Raw genomic sequence first — 18,404 nt, 5'->3', positions numbered from 1 at the left:
GCTATCTCCTCAGGAGAGACACACAGACTGGAGATAAGAGGAATCTATCAGAACAGGATGTAACTGTAAATTCCATCCATCTGCTGGATGCTGATACATCCAGAAACTCCTCTCTCCTGACCTGGAGTGGGCCAGGCTTCCTGTCTTGCTGGTGACAATGATCTTCCTCAGCCAGAGGGGCATTGCAGGTTAAGGTCAGGTGTGTACAATGCGGGGCATTCCCCCCATCCCAGGGCCCAGTCTGAGCAGTCGGGACCTAGCTGCATCCACAGAATTCCAGCCAAGAGGCCTGGGCCAGCACACCCAGCCTAGAGCTTCAAAACAACCCCCCTTCTCCACAGGAGGAACCACACTCATGGGTCGGCCCACACAGCAACGCCTCAGAGCTGCTCCCCTTGCCCGGGGCGGGGCCGTAAGACACGGGGGGCTGGGGTTTGTGGAGTGAAAGAGGGGCTACGAGCTGAAAACCTGATAGAGCCAGAGTCCCTCTCCCCAGGGGCACCCTGGTGCCATGGCAGGCAGGCAGGCAGGCAGTCCAAGGAACAGCAGACTTCCTGCAAGAGGCTCCATTTAACTCCTCTCGAGAATCCCTACACTCATACTGAGCAGGGAGGACAGCTTTCCCAGGGCCACTCACCTGGACACTCAGGAGAAAGGGGGTTAATAACTGAACGTCCTGCTGTGACTGTAAGTTGATGGTGGCCAGCACTGCGAATGGACAGGAGAGAAGAGAAACTAAGTATTGTCTTAAAGCCAGACAGACTTTCTGAATCACCCCAGACCTTTCTTAACTCACCAGCAAAATAAATGAACTAATCTTGACATTGTTTCCCACCTGCAATTAGAGTTTAGTTCCTCTGACATCAGATGTACTCTGTTCATCTGGACAATTACCACTCGGCACAGACCTCCTGACCACCCCCACTGCAGAACCTGGCTCTAAGGCTCCCTGACCACTGCTGTCTGCCACGCAGTAGGCCTCACATGTGCTGGCCGTGGCTTGAGGTCCAGTGGTCCTGGAGAAGCATGAGAGATGGAGCCAGCCTGCCAGCTAGCCACCTTCACACTGTTGGGCACGAGCCCCTGATTACCAGAGACTAAAAACAAACAAGAGCTAGGGCTCCTGAGGTTAAATAACTCGCCTCAAGGTCAGAGGACTGGTGAGCAGCAGAGCAGAACTGCACTCCAGGCCCATCTGACATTGACCCATTGTCCTGCAACGTCACTGTCCTCCCGAGACCCCTGGGGAAGACGCCACATCCAGCCACTCCTCCCCTAAAGTGGAAACTCCCTGAAGACAGGATGCCTGCCTGAAAGTGACCAGGCAAACACCTGAGACATCAGCAGGATTAGCTTGGCTAACTGAACACAGCATCTACTCCTACCCTCCTGGAAGGCCATAAGGAACAGGACCTGGAGAGGAAATGCTTTCAAGAAATGCTTTCAAGCAGAAATGCTTTCAAGCAGAGATGCTTTGAAGAAAATCTTGGGAGACTGAAAAGGGAGTGTTGAGAAATGGCCTAGGAAAGTGGGAGTTATGATGGGCCCATCACCTCACATCCAAGGCACTGTGCATGGGAAGACATCCCAGCCCTGCCCTGCGCACCCCTCAGGCCTCTTGCCCCCCCTCCCCCCCCCCCCCGTGGCCATCCCTCCGGGAAAGCTGAGTCTCCAGGCTTGGAGGGACCGGCCCAGTGGATTGTGGGTGAGAGACGTGCAGGGGGAACGAGCAAGGGGAGCCTGCCCACTCCTCCCCCGCTCCCCGAGTATCTGAGTGCCACACCAACACATTCTCCTCTGGAGACATTTAGTAGAGCCAAGGACATTATCTCCAAACACCGACGTCTGGGTTTCCCATTGAAACGGCCTCCGCAGCCTAGTCACCCCGCAGAGCGGCACCCCATCCCGCCTCCCCCAGTACTCAGCTCCTATGTGGCCGGTGAGTATCCTCCTCAAACTGCTCAGTCAAGAGCCAGGCAGCTGAGTAAATCCCCTCACATGGAAGACTGGAGCAGAGCAGGTAACTGCTAAAAAAAGTAAAATATCTCCAGAGAGAAAAGAAAGATAGTATCCATTTAAAAAGTATTCCATGAAAAAAGAAGCATAATCAAGAAAAACAGTATTCAGGAAATAACAGGGCGGGCGGATTGAAAGCTGGGGAAGTCACCCAGAAAGTTGAATAAAGGGGCAAAGATAAAAAAGTGAAAAGACAAGCAACTCAGAGTTGACACAAGAATCCAATCACAAATAACAAGAATGACCAAAGATCAGAAAAAAGAGGGGAAAGCATACATAAATGCAACTGAATGTCCCACCACCAACGGCCGTAACTGTCCCAATTCAAATGATCGACAGAAGTGCCGTGAAAAGGGCAAAGTCTCACATCAAGAAAACCCTGGTGAAATACCAGACTATCAAGGCCAGAAGGAAAAATTCTCAAATTTTCCAGAAACAGGAAGGGAAAAAACAAACATACGGAAGGATCAGAAAGCAGAAGGTGCTGGTTCTTCAGCAGCAACAGTGGCTGCTACACTGTAACGAGCAACGCCTGCAGTTCCCAGACAGGGTTCCACAGGGGACCGGGCCAGGCTCCGTGAGCTGTGCACAGGCCTCCACGCGAGCCAGGGACAGTGCGAGTAGACCTGATACAGAGTCTGATACATACAGGCATTTGAAAAACATCTGTGGCAGAAGTGTGGGAGGTGTGTGGTAGAGCATTCAAGAGAAAGGGGCAAGGGTAGAAAGAAAAGAATGGAAAAGGAAATAAAAACAATGGGATAATTACATTGAAAGTGACAACCAAGCACACTGAGAGTCGGTCACCAGCACTGTGCAGGCCTGGACATGCGGATAGGCCTGTCTAGGACACCACCTGGGGTCGTGTGTGCTGACAATCGATGCCACAGGAGCCGGAGGCGGCTGCCCGGCCAGGAAAGCCACACAGCCGAGGCGGCAGAGGGAACCAGAACCCCAGCCAGAGCAAGCAGTCAGTAGGTAGCCTTTCAAATCGATATACACACAGTTCTGTGGGTATATCATTTGTAATTATGAAGGAAAAATGCCAGAAGAAAAGTTAAACAGCTCGAAATGGTCATTTTTGGGGGGGTGCGAGGATGGAGGCTACACAGTACTTCCTGACAAGCATTTTTATGACTTGACTCCTATACCTTGTCAATGTGTAACTTTAATTACATTTTTAATTAACTGGGGGGGTGGGAAACAAAACCCTTCCAGGCAGCAGCAGCAGACAGCCATTGGTCTGAGGCCTGGGGGTGGCAGGGTGGGAGGTCCAGCATCCACGCAAGGCTTTCCTCCGCAGAACCCCGTGCTGAGATCCGCAGCAGCCTCAAAGGGTCTTGCCTCCCAGCCAGCACTGTCCACAGCTCACTCTCAGACCACCCCAGGCCCCACCATCACTGGGAGATAGAGGCCTTGAAAGCAGCTGCGGGGAGACAGCACCACCGTGTGGAAACAACAGGAATGGCAGCTGGTCTTCACCAGGAGGCAGGGTCTGGGTGCTTGAAGAACTCACCCTGCCAGGGGACCAGAGCCTCCTCCTGCCCATTCATCCAACAGTCACTCCCTGTGCGCCAGCTGCACAGCAGGTGCTGTCCTAGGGCTATAGAGAAGCAAATTCCTCTTTCCAGGTGCTCAAGACAGTGGAGGGCCACGCAGACTGGGAAGGTGAAGGCTGTGGGTGCAGCAGCAGGAGGTGCAGTCGCAGGAGCCCCAGCAAAGGCCAGCAGCAGGCAGGACACCCTGTCAGTGCACTAACGTGTCCAAACTAGACTGAAAGGGCCCAGGCCCAGGGCAGCTCACTGCAGTGACAGAACAGGTACATGAAACAAAGAAACTACCTGGAATGCTAGAAGGTGAAGTAGAGCAGAGCAGAGCTCCAGGGAGAGCTACAACCTCAAGTGGGGGCGTGAAGGAAGCCTTGCCTTGAGGTGACCGTGGAGAAAAGCCGGGAGGTAATGGAGTGACCGTGCCCTGCCCAGCTGGCAGAGGCTGGGGGTGTCCAACATGTCTGAGGAGCAGGAAGGCAGATAGGAGGGAGTGACGGGATGGGGCAGGGTGGGCCAGGGGAAAGCAGGAGACAGCCGGCCAGGAAACAGGCATGTGGGAGGCCTGTCTAGGTCATTCTCAGAATTTACACTTCACTCTGCATGAGACAGGCTGCACCTGGAGTTCAGGTGGGTGTGAGGTGATTAGAATGACATTTTCAAGGCTGCTATGTTGAGAAAAGTTGTGAGGGAGTCAACAGTGAGAAAAGGGAGATTAGTCCCAATGCCGTTGCAAGAATGCAAGTGAGAAATCATGGTCATAGCTGAGGTGGTAGACCTTATTTGGATTCCAGATGAATGTTGAAGCTGAAGCTAAAGATAAGAGGGATGTGCTAATGGCTGTGTCCGGCCTATGGAAGGAGAGGAGTTCAGCGTGACTACAAGGTTTAGGGCCAGTGCCACTGGGGAAAACGGAGTTGCAACTGACTGAGAAGAGGACAGCAGGTGGGCGGGTTCAGGAGGGAGACAGACTCGTTCAGCTCCCTGATGGTTCCACTGAGACTGGAGCCTCCCAGGGGGCCTGTCCAGGGGACACAGGTGAGGCAGGAGTGTAGGGAAGGTCCCTGATGGAGACGACATCTCAGATTTATCAACAGGTAGATTATAGTTAAAGCTACCTGGATGTCGTCACCAGATGTCACCAGAGAGAGAATTCAATCCATGAAGAATCTGAACATCAGGCTCAGGGAGAGGTGACCAGAATAAAACAAGAAGAAGGAGCTGCCCTTGAGGCTGGAGAAAAACTGGGCAATGGTGCCTGGACACCAAACGAGGAGGAGGTTTCAAGGAAAGAGATCAATGGGTGTAACGAACTAAACCAGAGCGTCACGAGGCTACGAGGGCTCACCATTTAAATGTATGACACGGAGGCCACCAGGACCCTGAGAGAGCATCGTCAGTGAGACGGTGAGCGGTAATGTGCCCACTGTGTTATAACAGCCATCGATCGGGAGAAGCGGGACAGGGGGCCAGTGAGAATGGATGTAGAGAGATTTGTCAAAAGGGGAGCAGAGAAACAGAACAGCCTCTGGACAGGGAAATGAGTCAAGAGGTTTTTCTGTAGAAGGGAGAAATAACGTGTTATATACAAGTGGGGATGACCCAGGGCAGAGCGGGAGTTGCTGAGCAAGCCCTCGGGCAGGTGAGAGGCCGCACAGGGCAGAGCAGCTGGCCTGAGGCTGGAGCTGGGCGTGCCCCGCAGTGACGGGCCGAGGAGGGGAGCCCTGCTAGAGGGCACCCACTCGTCACTGCGGGCTGTTCAGGCCCTGGGGAGGGTCAGTCCTCTCTGCAGCTGGGTAGGACCGGCGTAGGCCGCCCGCACTGCACCCAGCGCTTCGGATGCTCAGCCTCTCTGCAGACATTCAGAGACCTCAGGTGCCCACCTCCCATGCCCCCTGTGTCTTACAGTCCGCAGAGTGCTGCCAGTTTAAGTGCACAACAGACAAGGAAGACCAAGTACAGAGCTGGTGACGGCAAGTCTGTCTCTGGCACGGACGCCAGCTTCTGGGCCCAGGACCACGCACACGGGAGGAGGAGGCATCAGAGCAGCTCGGCCTGCGGCCGAAGGTGCCAGGGGAGCCCGCACAGCCGGGCCAGGCGCCGCCTGCCTCCACACAGGTACCTCCATCGACGACCCCCTTGCTCAGGTCATCCTTGTTGTCTGAAGTCAAGAGCAGCTCCACGATCCCTCTGTCCTGCAAGGCCTATGGGGGACATGAGAGGAGTCCAAGTGTCACTTCTCGGGGCGCCTGCCAGGTCACAGGGAACGAGGCAGCAGTGAGGGGAAGAGAAGAGATTCAAGTGAAGCATGTTTCTCCGCGGAAAACAGAGCCCACCGTCTGTGGCGCCATGTTCAGCAAAGCCCATCAGACCGGAGTCCAGCGGCAGCAGGGGCTGGCAGCCCCTGGCTCTCCCGACCGGCTGCTGTGCTATCGCCCAGCAAGGGACCACAGGGACCCCAAAGTGGGTCCGGACTCAGGGGCAGCGCCCTCCTCCCCTTCACCCTCACGGGAAGCACGCGGCTCCCTCCCCCGCACGCAGCAGGCAGGCTCTGGTCGCCGGCCACGCACAGGCACGTGCCCCTGGTGTGCTGCACACACCCAGTAGAACAGTGAGGGTTCCTTGAAGGTTGTAAATGAAAGGATGAAAAAGCGGCAGGAGCACACGCTGTGCTGGGGACAACGGCCATCTTCCCACTCAGAACAGCTGCTAACGTGCGCGGCCGTTACAGGCAGGCCTCCGCGGAGCTCCACCCACACCGCTGTCCTGGTCGGTCTGCACAGCGGCGTCTGCACTGTCCAGGCGCAGAGCTCAGAGGAGCCGAGGAGAGCTGCTGGGACAGAGCTGATGAGCAAGCAGGGGTCTGTCTACCTTCAAAGGCTCCGCCCTGAGCTGTGGGCAACTTGGAATCAGACACCCCAGCAAGGGGGATTTTCTATGATCTCCCTGCAGATACTATGGCAACACTGCTATTTCAACCCAATTCTTTTGGAAACAGGGGAGGCAGAGGGATAAACCAGTGGATTAATGAAGCTCATGTCTCACCCCAGATGCTGGTAAGAAAGGAGCAGAGGCCCCTAATTCTCGGGACCACAGAAGCTGCAAGAGTTTAATCCATGAGGCAAGGTGAGGTTTTTATCAGAGTCTGACAACCCACCGCCTCACAGCTCCCCAACCAGCCACTCACTGATATTTAACAAACTCTGCTCAGGCTCCCACAGTAAACACACGGCATCACGGGCTTGGGAGCTGAGCACTTGGAAGGCGACTATCTTTATAGCTGCACCCTTCACCCGTGACCGCTCCTGGGCATCGAGGGACTGACTGCCCACTAAGAGAGGACTGCTGCTTCCTGAGCACCAGCCATCTGCCCTGCACAGTCAGGACCTTGTGCCTGTCACCCCACTGTGTTCCCACAGCAGCCTTACAGAATGGCATTGTCTCCACTGTGCACATGACACAGTAAGGCTCAGAAAGGTAGGGTGACTTGCCCAAGGTCATCTATGCTGATGGTGTCCACATGTCCACACACCCTGGGAAAGGTGCCTGGCAGCTCAGGAGAGGATCCTCCCAACAGCTCCGGGGTGACAGAGGCTGGGCACTGGTGTTTCTCTCCCCACCTGTCTCACCTGCAGATAGCTTTCCCAGACACCAGGAAAGCAGGGCTGAGCAGGAGAGGTCCCTGAAGGAGCTGCACTCTCCTCTCTTCTCTCCTCTCTTCTCCCTCGCTGGAGCTCTCTGACTCTGCACCTCAGTAATTCAGTAAACACGGGCTAGAGAAAACCCCAGCACCCAGAGACAGGCAGAGGGAGTGAGGGGAACCAGGAGGAGCTCTCCTGTCCTGCGCCAGCTGAGATCTTCCCAGCCAATTCAAAGACAAAGAGGAGGCTAGAGGTGTGGTCTAATCAAGGCTGTGGCTAGACTTGGCCATCAGGACTGAATTCTCCCCATTCCAGCTTCGGAAATGTCACTCCTCCTGGAGACAGCCTGGCTCCCTAGGCCAGGAGCGGTCTGCACGTGAAGAAGGGAGGGGGGAAGAGTGGACAAGCTGAGGTGCTCAAACCTCAGTCTACCCATCTGCAGGGACTGAAGTGATTTCCAGATGGAAGATGACTCTGCCTGTGACAGCAGAAGAGATGATTCCAGGACACCAGGAGCCAGAGCCAAAGCAGATTTAATTAGATGGATTCACAGAGGTCACTTAACATTTTCTCAACTCACACCAAGGCCACCCCTTCTAAGTACCCTAAAACCAATGCCAATGATCCTATCAGAGTCTTGTTTACTGACTACTGTATGCCTAAAACTACTCAGCCATGTGACTTCACATACATGCCCAATTCACAGGCAAACAATCGCATCAGTCCCACTCCATAGAGGAGAAAGTGGAGGTTTAGAAAAATGAAGGCACTTTTTTCAGGTCTCAGCTACTAAGTGGCGGAAACCAGATTAAAAACCAGCCTGTTCTTTCCCGTGGTCCTCCAGCCCTGCCCTGCCCCGATCTGCCGTATGCTAAACTGATGGCTCGCCACCTCCCCCACACTTGAAATCAGATGTCCGAGTGCCGCCCCAGGCATCTTAGGTTAGTATGGTATACAGCCTGGCCAGATGAAGCCTCTGTGCCATTGGAACTGGGGACCACTGGGCTGAGGGCAGCCTCTCGAGGAAGACGGTGCTAATCATCACCCCAGTCAAGCCCAGCCCTTTATTCTCAGCCCTGAAACACCATGACGCCCTGCCATCCCCAATTAAACTCAGTCAATACAGGGTAAGTGACAGCCCTACTGAGATAAAAGTACGGAGAAAGAATGTACTAATTAATAACTGGTACAGAGAGGCACGGTGTTAATATGAGAAAAGTATTAGACCCAGTTGCGACGCCACAGCCTATGATACATTCTAGAGGAAGGAACGTGACGGAATGAAGCACGCCCACACTTACTTTCTTGACGTAAGGCATGTAGGCGGGGTCTTTGTTATAGGACCCATATTCATTCTCCACCTGCAGAGCGATGATGGGTCCTCCATGCTTGTACTGGGGAGAAAGAAGCAATCAGAAGCTGTTTGTAGTGGGAACTGTATTATCTAGTTTCACTACACTGATCACCAATTACCAGCAAAACGTCCCATTGAACGCAGAAGTCTCAAAAGGTTTGGTGTGTAATTGAGAGTGATGTCAGTCAGACGCAGAGGGCAGCTCCAGGCCCATGCTCCCCTATGAAAACGTCATATAAACAACTGCATCCTGATCAAAACAACTTTACAGGACCTCTGGAAGCCAATCAAATGTTTAAGCAGACAAATAAATGCCTAACAAGAAAAAGGCATTCAATATATGCATAACCCATGGGCACAGACTAGTGTGGTGAGGGCCTGAGGGCTAGTAGGGGGCAGTGGGTGAAAACAGGGGACATCTACAGTACTTTCAACAATAAAGATAAATTTTTTTAAAAAAAGAAAACGGCATTCAAAATGCTATGAAATTGTACACGTTTTGCTTGCCCTTGTCCGACTCCGCCGTGAGGCTGCAAAGCAGAGACAGACAAACATCCTAATTCCCAGTTCACCCCCTCAGGATAGAAAACACAAAATGGCATTTGTTTGCAATGTCCTGGCTGCCTGGGGGCTGTCCAGGGACTAGCTTCTGTCTCATCTGACCTGGAGCCCGAACAGGGTATGTTGTCACAGTTTGGACCTCAGATGTGGTCTTTCTTTAGCAACTGTTTCTAGAGATTTATTTTGTTCCTTTGAATGAGCCATGTTTCCCTGTTCCTTGTTGCACATTTGGAGGGAACACCTTCACTATTTAATGGGTTCCTAAGCCTTGAAAAAGGCAGGATGAAGGCTTAAAATCTCCTCAGATATTTTCTGGGCATCTGTCCTGTCTGGACTCTGTGTGTGTATGTGTGTGTGTGTGTGTGTGTGTGAGAGAGAGAGAGAGAGAGAGAGAGAGACCAGCTGCCTTTACATATCTTATTTTCCCAGAGTCTCACCCCAGCTTCTTCTTGTGGCCTTAAATGTTCTATCATCCTCTTTTGCCTGCACACCCTTGCTCCCAGGCTTCCATGAGTCTGCAGTCTCCCGGAAGTTTTCACACGTTTTAACCCACCACTGTCTTCAAAGAAACACACCCACTGGACTTCATAGACAAAAATTTTTAAACAACTGTCATAATTATGCTCAATGAGCTAGAGAAAATAATGGACACAGAAATCAGAAGGGTATACGAACAAAATGAGAATTTTAATAATGTAACAAACTATGAAAAAAGAACTACACAGAAATTCTGAAGCTGAAAAATATAATATCCAAGTAAAAAATTCACCATAGGAATTCAACAGCAGATTCTAGCAGGCAGAAAAACGAATGGGCAAACTTGAAGACGAGTCATTTTAAACAGAGTCTGAGAAGCAAAAAGAAAAAAATGAAGAAAAGTGAACAAAGCCTAAGGTACTTAGGCAACATCAGTAAGCAGACAGACATGCTCGTTAGCTTCTCCCCCAAAGGAGACGATACAAAAGGGTATGGAGATTATTTGAAGAAATAATAGCTGAAAATTTCCCAAACCTGAGGAGACAAAGATATACAAATCCAAGAAGCTTCAATATACTCCAAGTAGCATTAACCCAACAACCCACAGTGGGACACATCACAATCAAACTGTCAAAGATAAAGACAAAGAGAGACTCTTGAAAGGAATGAAAGAAAAGCAACCTAACATGTACAAGGATCCCCAACAAAACTATCAGTGGATATCTCATCGGAAACCTTGCGGGACAGAGGCAGTGGAATGATATATTCAAAATTCTCAAGGGAAAAGAAACAACAATGAGAATTCTATATTCAACAAAACTATCCTTCAAAATGAGGAAGAAATTAAGACATTCTCAAACAAATAAAAGTGGAGGGATTTTATTACCACTAGACTTGCCTTAACAAGAAATGCTACATGAAGTCTCTCAAATTGAAATGAAAGGGTGTTAGATAGTAACTTGAAGCCATATGAAAATATAAAATTCTCTGGTAAAGTTAAATATGTGAAAAAAATGTAAAAACCAGTATTATAATAATTTTAGTATATAACTCCAACTTTTATTTTTTACAGGGTTTTAAAGACAAATGCATAAAAATAATTATGAATCTATTATAATGGGTACACAACATAAAAAGATGTAATTTGTAACATCAATAACAAAGGGGCAGAGCTGTAAAGGAGTACAGTTTTTGTATGTGATTAAAGTTAAATTGTTTAAACACAGGACAGAATATCGTAACTTTTGGACAGTATATGTAATACCAGTGGGAACCACAATTAAGATATCAATTAGAATATGCCCGGCCGGGTGTGGCTCAGTGGTTAAGCGTCGACCTAGGATCCAGGCGATCAGGGTTCAATTCCCGGTCAGGGCACATGCCCGGGTTGCGGGCTCGATCAATGACTCTCTCTTCATTGATGTTTCTATCTCTCTCTTTCCCTCTCCTTTCCTCTCTGAAATCAATAAAGATATATTTTTTTTTTAAAAAAAAGATATCTATAGAATATACACAAAAGGAACTAAAAGGGTAATCAAAACTTATCAATATAAAAAATTAACTAAATACAAAAAAAAAAACAAAAAACAGCCATGGAGGAGATGAGGGAGAAAAAGCTATAAGACACACAGAAAACAAATAACAAGATGTCAAAAGTAAGTGCTTTCCTATCAGAAATTACTTTAAATGTAAATGGATTAACTTCCCTGACCAAAAGACATTGATTTGCAGAATGAATTAAAAAATCAGTATCCAACTGTACACTGTCTACAAGACACTCACCTTAGATCTAAGGACACACATAAATGGAAAGTTAAAGAATGGAAAAAAGATATTCTGTACAAAAAGTAACCAAAAGAGAGCACGGAGACTTAAAATCAGAAACTGTTAGAAGAGACAAGAATGGGTATTATATATTATAAATACATACATACATATTTATGTAGTTATATAACATATAAATGATAAAAAAGTCTATTTAGAAGATATAATAATTATAAACATGTACGCACCAAACACCAGAGCTCCAAAATATATGAAACAAATATTAATAGAATTGAACAGGAAAAAAGACAGCACTATAATAATAGTATGACTTCAACACCCCATTTTCAATAATAGAACAACAAGACAAAAGATTAATAACGAAATATAGGACTTGAACAACACCGGAGATCAACTGGACCTAAAATATATATATAGAACACTCCACCCAACAATCACACAAAACACATTTTTCTCAAGTACACATGGAATATTCTCCAAGATAGATCATACCTTAGGACACAAAACAAATTTTAATAAATTTTAAAATATTGAAATCATAAAAAGTATCTTTTCCGATTACAATAGAATGAAACTAGATCCCAACAGCAGAAAGAAAACTAGAAGATTCACAAATATGTGGAAATTAAACAACACACTCTTAAACACCAGTGGCTCAAAGGAGAAATCAAAGGGAAATTAGAAATTACCTTGAAGAAAATGAAAACACAAATAACAAACACGGGATGCACAGAAAGCAGTGCCTAGAAGGAAATTTAAACTGTGAACACATTAAAAAAGAATAGTCTCACGTCAACAACCTAACGTTTCACCCTAAGGAACTAGAAAAAGAGAAACAAACTAAACTCAAAGGTAGCAAAAAAGTATAAAAAAATAATAATAAAGATGAGAGTAGAGATTAAAATAGAGAACAGAGTCAATAAAACCAAGAGCTGGTTCTTTGAAAAGATCAACAAAATTGACAAACCTTTAGTTAGATTAAGAAAAGATTCAAATAACTAAAAATCAGAAACAAAATAGATGTTGCTACCAATTTTATAAGGATAAAAAGGATTGTAAAAGAAGAATATGAACAATGATAGGCCAACACATTGGATAACCTAGATGAAATACACAAATTCTAGAAATACAAAAAATGCCAAAACTGAATCATGAATAAAAAACCTTAACAGATCTATCATGATTGAAGAGATTTACAGCAATCCTTCTCAAGCTCTTCCAAAAAAATTTTAAAAATAGGGAACATCCCAAATTCATCTGATGAGGGCAGTATTACCAAAATCAGAAAAAGACTACAAGAAAAGAAATAAACTACAGACAAATATTCCTGAATATTGATACAAAACTCTTCAACAAAATACTAGCAAACCAGCCCAGCCAGCATGGCTCAGTGGTTGAGCATCAACCAATGACCCGAGAGATCGCAGTTTGATTCCTGGTCAGGGCACATGCCCGGGTTGCAGGCTCAATCCCCAGTTGGGGGTGTGTAGGAGGCAGCCGATCAATGACTCTCTCATCATTGATGTTTCTATCTCTCTCCCTCTCCCTTCCTCTCTCTGAAATCAATGAAGATATTAAAAAATATATATACTAGCAAACCAAATTCAACAGCATATTAAAAAGATTATACACCATGAACAAGTAGAATTTATTCCTGAATGCAAGGATGGTTGAATAAAAATCAATGTAACACACTGTATTAACAAAATGAAGGGGAGAAAAAACACACGATCACCTCAATGCAGAAAAAGCATTTGACCAAATTCCACATACTTTCATAATAAAAAACACGCAACAAATTAAAAATACACAAAAACTATCTCAACATAATAAAGGCTACATATGAAAAGCCCACAGTCAAACTCATATTTAATGGTAAAAGATTGAAAGCTTTCCCTCTAAAGCTAAGAACAAGACAAGGATTCCTGCTTTCACCACTTCTATTTAACATAGTATTGAAAGTCTGACCCAGAACAGTTAGGCAATAAATAAATAAATGCATCCAAATTGGAAAGGAGGAAGTAAAATTATCTCTCTTTGAAGACATGATCATATATGTAGAAAACTATAAAGAGTCCACAAGAATAAAACTATTAGCAAAACAAATTCAGCAAACTTGCAGTATACAAAACCCACACATGAAATATGAAATTCTGTTTCTTTTTTTTATATATATCTTTACTGATTTCAAAGAGAGGAAAGCAGAGGGAGAGAGAGAAATAGAAACATCAATGATGAGAGAGTCACTGATCGAGCCCACAACCCAGGCATGTGCCCTGACCGGGAATCGAACCCTGATCGCCTGGATCCTAGGTCGACGCTCAACTGCTGAGCAGGGCGAAATTCTGTTTCTATACACTACCATTGAATAATTCTATTTACAACGGCATCAAAAAGATTAAAACACTTAGGGATAAATTTAATCAAGGAGGCAAAATACTTGTACACTGAAAACAAAACATTGCTGAAATTGAAGAAGACACCAGTAAATGAAAAGACACCCTGTGTTCATAAATTGGAAGACTTAATATTGTTAGGATGTCAATACAATCCAAAGTGACCTACAGATTCAATGCAGTCGTTATCAAAATCCCAATGATGTTTTTGCAGAAATATAAAAATCTATCCTAAAATCCATGTGGACTCTCAAGGGACTCTAAATAGCTGAAACAATGTAGAAAAAAAATGAAACATAGTCTTACACTTCCTAATCTCAAAACTTACTACAAAGCTATGGTAATCAAAAGGGTGTGAGTACTGGCATAAAGACAGATATATAAACCAGTGGAATAGAACAGAGGCCAAAAATAAACTCTCCCATGTATGGTCAAATGATTTTCGACAAGGGTGAAAAGATCACTCAACTTTTCAACAAATGGTTGTTAGGAAAACTGGATATCCACATACAAAAAAATCAAGTTGAACCCTTACCTTATACCATATACAAAAATTAACTCAAAATAGATCATAACCTAAACGTAAGAGCTAACACTATAAAACTCTTAGAAGAAAACACAGGAGAGAAGCTTTGTGACACTGGATTTGGCAATGATTTCTTGGACATGGAACAAAGGCAAGAAAAGGAAAATAGATATGTTAGACTTAATAAAAATGTAGAACTGTGCATTAAAGGACACAACAAGAGTAAAAAGGCAACCTCCGTAATGGGGGAAAATATTTGCACATCACCTAGCTGATAAAAGACTGATATCCATCACATACAAAGAATTCCTATAATTCGCCGGCCGGGAGTAGTTCAGTGGTTGAGCATGGACCTAGGATCCAGGAGATCCTGGTTCAATTCCCCGTCAGGGCACAGGCCCGGGTTGCAAGCTCCATCCCCAGTGGGGGGGGCGTGCAGGAGGCAGCCGATCAATGATGACTTTCATCATTGATGTTTCTCTCTCTCTCTCTCTCCCTCTCCCTTCCTCTCTCTGAAATCAATAAAGATATATTAAAAACAACAACAACAACACACGAATTTCTATAATTCAACAAAAAACTCAATTAAAAAATGGGCAAAGAACCCAGCCAGCAAGGCTCAGTCACGGTTCGATTCCCAGTCAGGGAAAGGGCATGCAGGAGGCAACTGATCAATGACTCTCTCTCTCATCACTGATGTTTCTCTCTCCCTCTCCCTTCCTCTGTCTGAAATAAATAAAAGCATATTTAAAAAAATAAAATTAAAATTAAAAATGGGCAAAAAGCCCTGACCAGGTAGTTCACTGGCCAATATGCAAACGTTGGGGGTTCGATCACAAGTCAGTGTGCATAAAAGAATCAACCAACAGCCCAGAAATAAATCAATGCCTTTACAGTCTATTAATATTTGACAAAAGAGGCAAAAACATATAATGGGGTAAAGATAGTCTATTCAATAAATGGTGTTGGGAAAATTGGGCAGATAGATGGAAAAAATAAACTAAACCACATTCTTACCCACACAGAAGAGTAACCTCAAAATGGACTAAAGGCTTAAATATTAGACTCAAAAACCATAAAAATCCTAGAAGAAAACATAGACAGTAAAATCTCAGACATTTCTCATGGCAATATTTTTTCTAATATATCTCCTCAGGCAAGGGAAACAAAAGAAAAACAATGAAAAAATGGGACTACATCAAACTAAAAAAGTTTTTGCACAGCAAAGGAAACCATCAATAAAATGGAAAGACAACCCACTGAATGGGAGAATATATTTGCTGATACATCTGATAAGGGCTTAATATCCAAAATTTATAAAGAACTTATAAAACTCAACACCAAAAAAACAAAACAATCCCAATAATAAAATGGGCAAAGGACCTTCTGCAAAGAGGACATACAGATGGCCAAGAAACTTATGAAAAATGCTCAATATCGCTAATCATCAGAGACATGCAAATTAAAACCACAATGAGAAAACACCTCACTGATACAGTGGCAATCATCAATAAATCAACACACAAGTACTGCGAGGGTGTGGAGGAAAGGGAACCCTTGTACACTGCTGGGGGGAATGCAGACTGGTGCAGCCGCTGAGGAAAGCAGTGTGGAGGTTCCTCAAAAAAAATTAAAAATGGAGCTGCCTTATGACCCAGTGATTCCACTTCTGAGAATTCCTCTGAAGGAATCTGAAACACTGACTGGAAAGAATATATGGCCCTCTATGTTCATTGCGGCATTATTACAATAGCCAAGATGTGGAAGCAGCCCAGTGCCCATCAGTAGGTGATGAATAAAACAGCTGTGGGACATCTACATGGTGGAATACTACTTCGCCATAAAAAGAAGAAAATTTTACCCTTTGCAACAGCATGGATGGACCTGGAGAGCATTATGCTGAGTGAAATAAGCCAGCCAGAGAAAGACAAGTACCACGTGATGTCACTCATGTGGAATCTAATGAACAAACTGAACTAACAAGCAAAACAGAGACAGACTCCTAGATAGAGAGCAGGCAGGCAGGGCCGGGGGGGGGGGGGGGGGGGGGATGGGGCGATTGAGCAAAAAGAAAAAAAGGGAAAGAACTCAGGACATGGGCAACATCGTGGTGACTGTGGGGGGGGATGGAGGGGGGTGGAGGGGGGATAGATGGTGATGGGAAAAAATAAAACAAAGTAAAGAAAGAAAAGAATCAACCAATGAATGCATAAATAAGTGAAACAAATCTCTCTCTCCCAAATCAATTTAAAAAAAGAAATATCTTAATAAATGGGCAAAGAATCTGAATAGACATTTCTCTAAAGAAGATATACAAATGGCCAGTAAGAAGATGAAAAAATTCTCCACGTCACTAATCGTTACAGAATTAAAATCAAAACCACAATGAGGCCCCACCTTATGTCCATTAGGATGGCTTTTATCAAATAACCAGAAAACCAGTGAGAAATCGGATTCCCATGGGAATATAAAATGGTGCAGCTGTGGAAAACACATGGCAGTTCCTTAAAAACTTTAACACAGACTGACTATATAATCTGGAAATACCACTCCTGAACATATATCCAACAGAAGTGAGAACAGGAACTTGAACAGAGGTCTGCACACCAACGTTCATAGAGCATCGTCCACCACAGGCAAAAGCAACCTAAATGCCCACTCAAGAGTGGCTGAGAAACGAAGTGTGGTATATATGTCAATGGAAAATTATTCAGCCTTTTTAAAAAAAGAAAAGGAATTCTGACATATGCTACAACACAGATAAACCTTGAAGACACTAAGTAAAAGAAGTGCTAAGTAAAAGAAGCCAGTCACGAAAGGACAGCTACTCAATAATTCTACTTATATGAGGTCCCTAGAGTAGTCCAATTCATAGAGAAAGAAAGTAAAATGATGGCTGCCAGGGCCCAAGGAGAGGGGACAGAGGGTGTCAGTGTTTAATAGGGACAGACTTTCAGCTTGGGAAGATAAAGTTCTGTAAATAAGTGGTGGTGATGTTTGCACAGTAATGTGAATGTACTTAATGCCAATGAACTGTACACTTAAAAATGGTTAAAAATAGTAAATTTTATATTTTACCACAGTAAAATTATTATACTCAGAAAAAAATTAGATTTTGTATACCAGTTCCATATTTAAGAACGCTTCTGTCCATACTCTTGGCATGGCCTTCCCTACTGCCCCCACCTCCACCACCCAATGTGCTGAATCAGCTCAGCAATTCCAACCTCCTTGCAAAAACCTAGGCTAATAATTTCCTAGCTTCTTTCATTCTTAGGATTGCCAGATTTAGTAAATAAAAATACAATACACGCAGTTATACTTGAATTTACAATTATTTATATAAACAATAAATGGTTTTTTTTATCTTCACCTGAAGATATGTTTTTATTGATTCTAGAGAGAGAGGGAGAGAAACATCGATGTGAGCAAGAAACATCGATTGGTTGCCTCCCATAAGAGCCCCAACAGAGGAGATCAAACCCACAACCTAGGTGCATGCCCTGGCCAGGAATCAACCGGAACCTTTTGGTATACAGGACAGGGCTCCAACCAACTGGGCCACCCGGCCAGGGCTGAATATTTTTTAATGTATTTCCCATGCAACATTTGGAACGTATTCATACTAAAAAGAATTATTCGTTTATCTAAAATTCAAACTTAACTGGGTTCCTGTGTTTTCTTCACCTACCCTCCAAATGATCAAAGTTCCTCTGATCTACGTGGTGTTTCCTCCACACCACTGACTCGAGAGCTGCTTTTACTGACGCACTGATTCGTAGCTGTATTAGTCAGTATCACTCCTCCTGTTTTGCATAAGCAATTGGGTTAATTATTTCTATTCCTGCTTTCTTATTGCTTCGATTATTACATGTAATGTTAAGATACTTTCTCCCCCAAATCATTTTAACACGTTTTGAATAAACGTGTGCTATGCAGCACCTTTTTGGTAGCAGGATATACCTTTTATAATTACAAAGTGTCCTACTGTCTCACAGGCAAGGGCCCATCCATATGTGCTCCTCTCGACAGAACTGAGCCACTGTGCTGCTGGGACCCTGACGGGTTTTTCAGTTGCCAGGACATCTAGTGCGGCAGCTC

The 18,404-nt window shown here is 45.2% G+C and overlaps 1 protein-coding gene across 1 annotated transcript in view; it reads right to left on the bottom strand.

Annotated features, from left to right (window-relative positions):
- GLB1L2 (galactosidase beta 1 like 2) overlaps positions 1-18,404 on the bottom strand; it is a 47,046-nt gene that overhangs the window by 10,508 nt on the left and 18,134 nt on the right. The window contains exons 6-8 of the mRNA XM_081122803.1: positions 8,506-8,598; positions 5,686-5,767; positions 638-708 (exon numbers count right to left, since the gene is read on the bottom strand). Coding sequence (XP_080978929.1) covers positions 638-708; positions 5,686-5,767; positions 8,506-8,598 — 246 coding nt within the window. The remainder of the gene's footprint in view (positions 1-637; positions 709-5,685; positions 5,768-8,505; positions 8,599-18,404) is intronic.

Source organism: Miniopterus schreibersii (assembly GCF_964146895.1).
Source record: "Miniopterus schreibersii genome assembly, chromosome: 20".
Classification (NCBI taxonomy): Eukaryota; Metazoa; Chordata; class Mammalia; order Chiroptera; family Miniopteridae; genus Miniopterus; species Miniopterus schreibersii.
The sequence above is the reverse complement of the archived record's forward strand: the minus strand, read 5'-3'. Positions and strand labels throughout refer to the sequence as shown.